Source organism: Quercus robur, chromosome 3 (assembly GCF_932294415.1).
Source record: "Quercus robur chromosome 3, dhQueRobu3.1, whole genome shotgun sequence".
In the NCBI taxonomy this organism is placed as follows: Eukaryota; Viridiplantae; Streptophyta; class Magnoliopsida; order Fagales; family Fagaceae; genus Quercus; species Quercus robur.
This window is the reverse complement of record NC_065536.1, coordinates 4,062,739-4,071,794: the sequence shown is the minus strand read 5'-3', so window position 1 is coordinate 4,071,794 and position 9,056 is coordinate 4,062,739. Positions and strand designations below refer to the sequence as shown.

Genomic DNA, 9,056 nt, shown 5'->3' with positions numbered 1-9,056 from the left:
TTAACCCAAGAATTAACCACAATGCACGACAACAAGGATTAAGGAAACGGTCCTATATACCGGGCCATGAAGATTCTTTATATAGAGGAAAAAGAAGGGAACATTTAGGAAGATTTAGAAAACACAAACATATATAATCCTTTTTTCTTTTCTTTTTTTATTATAAAGAATTCTGTTTACAAATGTCATAAACTAAAAAAGAAAAAGAAAAAGAAAAAAGCATTACAACTCATAATTGAGCATTTATTACATGAAAGAAAAAGAAAAAGAAAAAAGCATTACAACTCATAATTGAGCATTTATTACATGAATTACAGCTAATACGTATACTTGCTCATGATTCCAGCACTACAAAATACCACAAATATGTGATAGTAGAAGGGAATGACAACAAATTAACACATGATTAACACATGTTGAAAACGGTGCGACTAAAGATGCAGGCGTTGTTCTTCTATCCAACCATCTTGGTTTAGGAACAATTTTTGATCGACAAACTTTTTCTGTTGTTCGGCCGTTAATGTTTTCTCCCATTTCACACGTTTCGACATGTTTGCCCCTGGTCCCTTGCATTCCACCTCTGCATATGTGATATATTTCCTATACAACAAGAACACATAAGAAAGAAAATTCTTACGTGCTCGATATTCAATCGAAAAATGGCTCAACTATTTTGAACACATTGGTAATATGTGAAAACTGTAATGTGAAAACACAATTTTCTAGTGATTCTAAAAAAATACTCTTTAAGCTGTGATTTGAAAATGCACTTTCTTGGTTTTTCCTCAATTAAAAAAAAAAAAAAAAATACAATTTTCTTAAAAATACAAAGCCAAATGGCTCTTTTTTGTGTTTGTTTTCATTTAAAAATCACCCATTTTCTCCAAGAAATCGTAATGCCAAACGAGCTCTAAATTAACTATTTCCTATAAACTTAAGCTTTTAAAACAAATGCTAGCTTATCAAGATCAGTCAAACAATCTATAAGATGAATGTAAAATGGAGAAAAGAAGAAGAAGAACATACTCCTTTCCAGCTTGTTTCCATATATCCCAACCTTCTGGGGCAATAATATTGTCGAAAGTTGACCTGAAATACACTACTGCCGAATGGTTTCTATATGCCCTCCCTAAATATGCAGTACCAGTTCCTGTTACTTTACAATACTTAAACACAAAACCATTGGTTTGTGTATCACTTTCTCGACCTTGGGCTGTAATATAAGCGTTCCAATTGCCTATACTTTTTCCATTTACATGTATTTCAGAATTCTACACGCAAAATATATGAAGTAATGTCAAGGGGAGTATGTGATAAAAGATAAAGATAATATATATATATATATATATATATATATATATATTGCTGTTTGCTGAATAATGTTCCCATTAGTATTGGTAAAAAGATAAATGATTTAACGATGTTGATTCTAACCTGATAAAGTGATTGACCATAACCCCAGATGAAGTCTATTGCACCTTCAACATAGCAACCATCAAAAAAGTGACGACCAACTAAGTCAGTGAGTGTATCTTGTATGCCAACAAAACTACATTCATAAAATGATGCTTTGTCTGCATAAAGAAGAGCTGCTGGTGCCCATGTAATCTTTTTCACCACATTATTTACCAGCACGAGGTCATATGTATTCTAGCAGTAGCAGGAATATAAGGAAAGTCAATTAATAATTAAAATAAGTGTTGGAATTCTTTTGCTATTTTTAAATATTTTTACCTGCTAATAATAGAAACATTTTAGTTTTCAATTATTAACCTTTTGGGTTAGCCCAAGATGAAACTTTTTGCGTTTTGCCTTACCTTGAATGTAATATTACGAGCCATAAAATTTGAAGCATACAACTTGAAGGTTGAACTTTCCAAGGAGTTTCCAGAATCATCCCATTCGATCACAGTCGATAGCCTACTCTCTCCCTTAAGAATAATGTATTGTTTATCTTTGATGATTGTAACTCTCTCTCTAGACAATAAAGGAAAAAAGAATATTGTTAGTGACTGAAATTAATTTAATGGATAGCTTATAAATGAAAATTGGAGTTATATATATAGTATATATACTAATGTTGATTTACTTGTAAACACCAGCATTGAGAAGGATAATTGTCCATTGTTTGTTATTTGATGGGATTGAATCGATGGCCTTCTGCACTGTGGTGAATTGTCCCTTGCCTGACTTATCAACTAGGATGGTCTTAGTAGAAGTGGACACATTTAGGAAAAGGAAGAGAGTCAGTGTAAGGTAGAAAATAAATGTAGGAGATACCATTATGGAGAGATGCAATGGTGAAATTTTTTTCACCTGTTGATGTGTGAGATGATGAATAAATTCTCTATTTAAAGTTATCAATGTTGTAAGATACAAGGAATCAGTTGCCAAGAAATACTAAAATAGGATGTGTGACAATATTGTGACAAATATAGAGCATATCACATTTCCTTACCTAAAATTTCTGTTCTACTTTTGGATAAGATAAATTCTTTTTTCTACTTTAGTATATCAACTTTTAACAATATCTACATTCCACTATTTAGGGACTATTATTTAGGAAGGAAAGGGTTCATACTTAGCCATATGTTTTAATTATATCTTTAAAAAAAAAAAATCTATTATCTGTTCTAAATTCTAATTTATGGGTCATTCTACAGTACCCACTATTTTTTTTAGTGGGTACCGTACCCCTTTAAATCTTGACTGGATATTTTATATGTCCTAATCCTGACCATTTATTTATTTTTAATGAAAACTAGTTACCGAATAAGCGGGTAATGTATAAAAGCAAAAACACATCGAAAAACAAACAACGGTCTTTTCTTTCTCGCGTTCTACTCTCCCAAACTGAAAACCTAGCAAGAGTTCTTCTTCTTTCACCGGTGACCCAAGAGAGAGGAGTCAGCATTCTCTCCTTCAAGAACTCTTTCAAACCTGACGACCCAGATTCTGTCTCCACTCTCAAGTGGATCTCTATCACTGACCTGTGACTGTGAGCTTTCTTCAATTCTTTTTACTTTTAGGTTTTTTAAGTCTAATGATCTTACCAATTTGTGTTTGATATTGGGTCCTTCTTTTCTTTTTTTCTTTTTTTTAATCCTAAAATTCCTAATCTCTACATGTTTGACGGTCCTTGGATATTCAAATCCTTGCAAAATCTTGGGTCTTTTACTTATAAAATTTCAATCTCGTCACCTCTATTTCAAAATCCTCTTATCCATGGCTTAGTTCCAATTCGATGTCGAACCAACCAAAGTCAGATAAAGTTGAACTTAACTCCTGAAGAGCAAGTAGAGGTAGAGCAAATAGCATTTGCTTCAACCTTGGCAGCAGGGAAAGAGGCTACAGTGATTGAGTTCTGCTCACCAAAATGCAGGCTTTGCAATTCGTTAGTTGATTTTGTTTTAGAGGTGGAGGGTATAAACTTAGATTGGCTCAACATTGTCATGGCAAATGCGGAAAATGAAATGATCTTATATATAAAGACATACAAATTTTGTGGCTGGTTTTAGCTTGGTCGTTGTATACAGTTATCTAGCATTTAATCAACAAAACCATGGGGTTTCTTGTTATATTATTTTAAGCATATTGTCTATTTCTTGTTTAAGGCTCTTATATTGTGCTAGTGCTATTCTGTTTTTGTGGTGTTATTACTGGTAGTCATGAGAATGCATTACCAAGTTGTTTGTCCTGCCGAGTTTGACACTACGCAATTTTGAACTTCAACAATTATTGAAGTTATTAATAATTAGGAGGCACCAAGAATATACCTCTTGGAGAATCCATGTTGTCTGTCAACTTAGACTTTTGCAGATGATTAAGTATTGAGAGAAAATATCTGGGATCATTCATGTGTTTCACTTATTTGTTTGTTTTTTTTTATTCATTTATTTATTTATTTATTTTAATCTCTTGCAATTGCCTGAGAGACCCTTGATCATTTATGATATTTTTTCAGTATTTCAATTCTCTATCTTGACCTTAAGACCTATTTAGAATAGGCTTAACATATGACCACTGCATTTGTGGATTTTACTCAAGTAAATCTTATTGTGCTAGGTTGTATCATATGGTTTATGATGGAGAGCATATACCAGGTTTAAAGTCCAGCTGGTTCCAAGATCTTGCTCTTTGATAACAAAAGGCCGGTATGACTATGTCACTATGTCTTGTCTATTTTTCAGATGATGGAAGTGTTGAAATTATGAGATTTTTATTAAATATTTGGCAAATTTTGGAACCAGATTCACACATCTGATTTGTTGGGAATAACGTTTTTGTCACAATGAGTATGATTATTGCTCTCATATTGAAGGATTCCTGAAGTAACTCAGTATTAACATCCCAACCATTTTTATCGTTAGGGCTTTGTCCTTGATGATATTGGCTCCATTCTTGAGGGTGGAAAAGTTATAACAACCAAATGATATTGTCCTTGAGCTTCACTTAGTTGTTTATTTTCCTTTTTTTTTGGTGATCTCGTTGTGGCTTTGCATAAGCATAAGTTCATAAGTTTGTCCTCAAGATCCCTCCCCCAGTACTTGTGTTTTGCAGTTTCTCTTAAATAGAAAAGTAAATAAGATCTGCCCTGCCTATATTTTGGAGAGGTTTGTCTCTAAATCTTTCAGCTGAGTCTTTTTCATTTGGAATTTCAACTGTTTGGCCCTTCACAAAGGAAATTGAATCTCTCTGTTCGTTATACAATCTTAATTGCATTACCTATGAAGTTGATTATGACACCCTTTTAAAGAATTTCAGAGTAAATAATTTTTAATTGTATGTGTTTTGTGTGTGGCAGGGCACAAGTTGTGGGATGGCCACCAATTTGTTCCGAGTAAATACTGCAACACACTTTCACACTCCTTTATGTGACAAAATTGCAGGTTGCTGTGAGAAAATTGCAAAGAATGCTATTAATCTTCCCTAAAGTACTCTTGGTTGCAGGTAGAGCTGCCACTGCTATTAGAGTTACTATTGTCAAAGCTGTTCATAACCAGATGGATGGGAAATATTGCAATACAAATGTCTAAGAGATTGCCTTTGTTTGGAAGTGTAATTTTTAGTATTTTAATGATGTCACCCCAATGAGCAAAAGCTCATTGGAGAGAGAGAGAGAGAGAGATTAGGTTAGAGGTTTTGTCAAACACAATGTAACTTGTTATTATCTTCCTTTTTATTTTCCCCACATTATCAATTTTCTCTAAACTTAATGATTTCTTGTGGGGTACTTGATGCATGAAGCTCTTTTATCATGTTTTCACTGTAATAATGAATCGTAGGCACGATACCGGCCTTGTCTAGCATACGATCAAGCACAACAACACCAGAGCTTTATCTAAAAGTTTAGGGCCTAAAGTTGCATCTTTGAATTGATCCAAAAAGGGGGGGGGGGGTGGGAAGTTGATATGCCTAGACCAGAAAGTGTAACATAGGATAGAAAACCATATTTTAACTTTACTATTTGTAATTCTTGTGGTTGGGCTAATTTTTTGGGATGTTTATATTGTTTTAGATTTTAGATCTAAATTTTTGTTAATAGCTTTTAAAATGAGGAAAAAGCTAAAGCAACAATTTTTTTAAAAAAATTGATATTGTGATAAGCGATTATTAATAAGTAAAAAAGTGACTTTAGTGGTAGGCTCAAATATAAAAGTACGATCAGATGTGATATTGGTACTGCCCAATGTGACGATAGAATTGTCAACTGTGAGAGAAAAAATAGGTTACCACCGAATTTGACAAAGGTACGGTCAGAAGTGATGTTGGTACTGCCTAATGTAATAATGAAACTATTAAATGTGACAAAAAAAAAATACCACTAAATGTGACAAAGTACAATCAAATGTGATGTTGGTACTGCCTAATGTGATAATAGAACCATAAAATATGAAAAAAACTAAAGGAACCACTGAATGTGACAAAAGTAAAGTCATATGTGATGTTAGTATTGCACAATGTGAGGACAGAACTGTTAAATGTGAGGAAAAAAAAAAAGGGAACCACTAAATTTGAAAAAAATAATGTCAAATGTGATGTTAGTACTGTCGAATGTGATAATGGAACCATCAAATGTGAGGAAAAAAAAAAAAGGAACTACCAAATGTGACAAAAGAACATTCACATGTGATGTTGGAACCGCACAATGTGAGGATGGAACTGTCAAATGTGAGAAAAAAAAGGAATTACCAAATGTGACAAAAGTACTGTCAAATGTGATGTTGAAACTGCACCATATGAGAATGGAACCTTCAAATGTGAGAATGGCTTAGTCTCAAATCCTAGTAAATAGGTCTTACTTAAATTGTGTTTAATTGTTTTTAGCTTTTCTATTGGTAATTTTTGTTATTGTGGAAATTTTTTGGGATGTTTATTTTGTTTTAGATGGGTCTAAATGTAATAATAATTTTATGAAACAAAATTGCATAGACACTTTAGTTAGGGTGATTATACCTGTGTCGGACACAGTCATTTGACACTTCCACACACGTGGATCTAATGAAAATGCCTAAAAAATATAAAACCTAGTGTAGTGGCCTTGATTGATGACTATTTCATACTGGATCTATAGTTTCAATTCAAGTGTTTAATGAAAATTTTAAAATTGTCAACAATCTTTGTATTGGATTTTTTGCATAACTTGCTCATTGTATAGTCACCCTATTTCCAACCTTAGACACCACAATAAACACACAATTGTGATTAAGTTGCAGATGTTGCATAAGAACAATTAGAGAGCACATAAGGTTATACATCTTTGGTTTTATAGTATATATAAATAAAAAAAATATAAACATCAAAAAAGTGACCTCAACTATGTTATTTTATAGGGAGGTATGCTCCTGAACGAGATGGAAGCTGCCAAGCGAGATACATAGGACGTTAATTGATATATTCAAATATTTGTGGAAGAAACCAAGATAATTCCAGTTTTTTTTTTTTTTTTTTTTTTTTTTTTTTTTTTTTTTTTTGTGAACAAGAGTAATTACTGTGGTTAGACTAATTTCTTGGGATTGGTTTTAGATTTTAGATCTAAATTTTTTAATAACTTAAAAAAAAATTACTATTGTGATGAACGGTTATTAGTAAGTAAAAAAGTGACTTTAGTGATGAGTCCAAATGTAAAATTATGGTCATATGTGATATTGGTACTGTTTACTATGACGATTAAACTGTCAATTGTAAGGAAAAAAATAGGGTACCACCAAATGTGACAAAAGTACGATCATAAGTAATGTTGATACTGCCCAATGTAATAATAGAACTATCAAATTTGAGAAAAAAAAAGGGTACCACTGAATATGACAAAAATAGAGTGAGATGCAATGTTGGTATTGCTTAATGTGACAATGGAACCATCAAATTTGAGAAAAAAAATAAAGGAACCACTATATGTGACAAAAAAACTGCCATATTTGATATTGAAACTGCACAATGTGATAATGGAACCATCAAATTTGAGAAACAAATAAAGGAATCACTAAATGTAACAAAATAACTGTCAAATGTGATATTGGAATTGCACAATGTGAGAATGAAACCGTCAAATGTGAGAAACAAATAAGGGAACCACCGAATGTAACAAAAGAACTGTCAAATGTGATTGTGGAATTGCACAATGTGAGGATGAAATTGTCAAATGTGAGAAAAAAAAATAAAAGAATCACCAAATATGACAAAAGTACAGCCACTTGTGTTGCTGGAACTGCACAATGTGAGAATGAAACCATCAAATGTGAGAAAAAAAAAATAAGGGAATCACCGAATGTGAAAAAAGAACTGTCACATGTGATGTTGGAACTATAGAATGTAAGGATGAAATTATCAAATGTGAGAAATAAAATAAGGGAACCACCAAATGTGACAAAAGAACTATCACATATGATATTGGAACTGCACAATGTGAGGATGCAACACCTCGAATGTGAGAAAAAAAAATAAGGAAACCATCGAATGTGACAAAAGAACTGTCACATGTGATGTTAGAACTGAATAATGTGAGGATAAAACCGTCAAATGTGAGAAAAAAAAAAGGAAGTACTAAATGTGACAAAAGTACAGTCATATGTGATGTTGGAATTGCACAATGTGAGGATAGAACTGTCAAATGTGAAAGAAGAACTGTCACATATGATGTTAGAACTGCAGAATGTGAGAATGGAAATGTCAAATGTGAGAATGGAAATGTCAAATGTGAGAAATAAAATAAGGGAATCACCAAATGTGACAAAAGAACTGTCACATGTGATGTTGGAACTGCACAATGTGAGGATGAAACTGTCAAATGTGAGAAAAAAAGTAAGGGAACCATCGAATGTGACAAAAGAACTATCACATATGATGTTGGAACTGTACAATGTAAGGATGGAACTATCAAATGTGAGAAAAAGGTAACCTGTTATACTAGGTTACCTACTAGTGGGTATCGTACCCCTCCTTTTTTGAGGAGGGTAAGGTAGAATTACTCCTAATTTATATTTAAATATAATATCTTCAATAAATTTTTTATTCTTTTCTTTTCTTTTCCCTTTGCAAGTCAAAAAAAGATTACATCTTCTTTCTTTTCTCCTTTCCTCCCCATTTCCCAAACATATATAAGGAAAGCATTTTCTTTTCCTTTTCTCCTCCCTTCTTTTCCTTTCACTTATATTTTTTCCTTTCTCTTCTCTCAATTGTAACCAAACAAAGTGATAATTTAGGCTCAACTGCAAGAACCATCCTGGATCCTTGCAAAAATTACAATATATATTCAAAATTCAGCATTTCCTATCTCAACAACAAACATTTGCGTTACCTATGCCACTTTTTTTCAACAAACAAATAGTGCAAAAATCAAATTTATGAAATAGTCAAATTACATTAAATCAATTCAATTAAGCACACCTCCCAAAGCCGTAAATAAACACAACCTTATCTATTCCCCACACTATATCTCAGCAACCAGATAGAGCAAAAGTCCCCAAATTCACAAAAACAATTCAAAGTTCAATGTTTCCATAACATTTCATGGTTCAGCTTAATCAACCTAAATACTTGTTTTCTAAAAAATAACC

General features: G+C 32.5%; 1 protein-coding gene and 1 long non-coding RNA gene across 2 annotated transcripts; one reads left to right on the top strand and one right to left on the bottom strand.

Moving 5' to 3' along the window:
- Positions 1 to 431: 431 nt before the first annotated feature.
- Positions 432 to 2,283, bottom strand: LOC126716555 (probable pectinesterase 55). The gene is made up of 5 exons (XM_050417365.1): positions 2,090 to 2,283; positions 1,818 to 1,977; positions 1,435 to 1,650; positions 1,027 to 1,271; positions 432 to 600 (listed from the first exon to the last, which is right to left on the bottom strand). The coding sequence occupies exons 1-5, from the start codon at positions 2,281 to 2,283 to the stop codon at positions 432 to 434; spliced, it is 984 nt and encodes a 327-aa protein (XP_050273322.1).
- Positions 2,284 to 2,811: 528 nt separating this feature from the next.
- LOC126716761 (uncharacterized) lies at positions 2,812 to 5,221 on the top strand. The gene is made up of 2 exons (XR_007652269.1): positions 2,812 to 2,998; positions 4,890 to 5,221. It is a non-coding gene; the product is annotated as an uncharacterized LOC126716761 (long non-coding RNA).
- Positions 5,222 to 9,056: the final 3,835 nt, after the last annotated feature.

Coding starts and splice junctions, on each gene's coding strand:
- LOC126716555 (XM_050417365.1), bottom strand. CDS start 2,283: ATGGTATCTCCTACATTTATTTTCTACCTTACACTGACTCTCTTCCTT. Junction 1,978..2,089: donor CTCAATGCTGGTGTTTACAA/GTAAATCAACAT, acceptor TTTATTGTCTAG/AGAGAGAGTTACAATCATCA. Junction 1,272..1,434: donor ATGGTCAATCACTTTATCAG/GTTAGAATCAAC, acceptor TTTTGCGTGTAG/AATTCTGAAATACATGTAAA.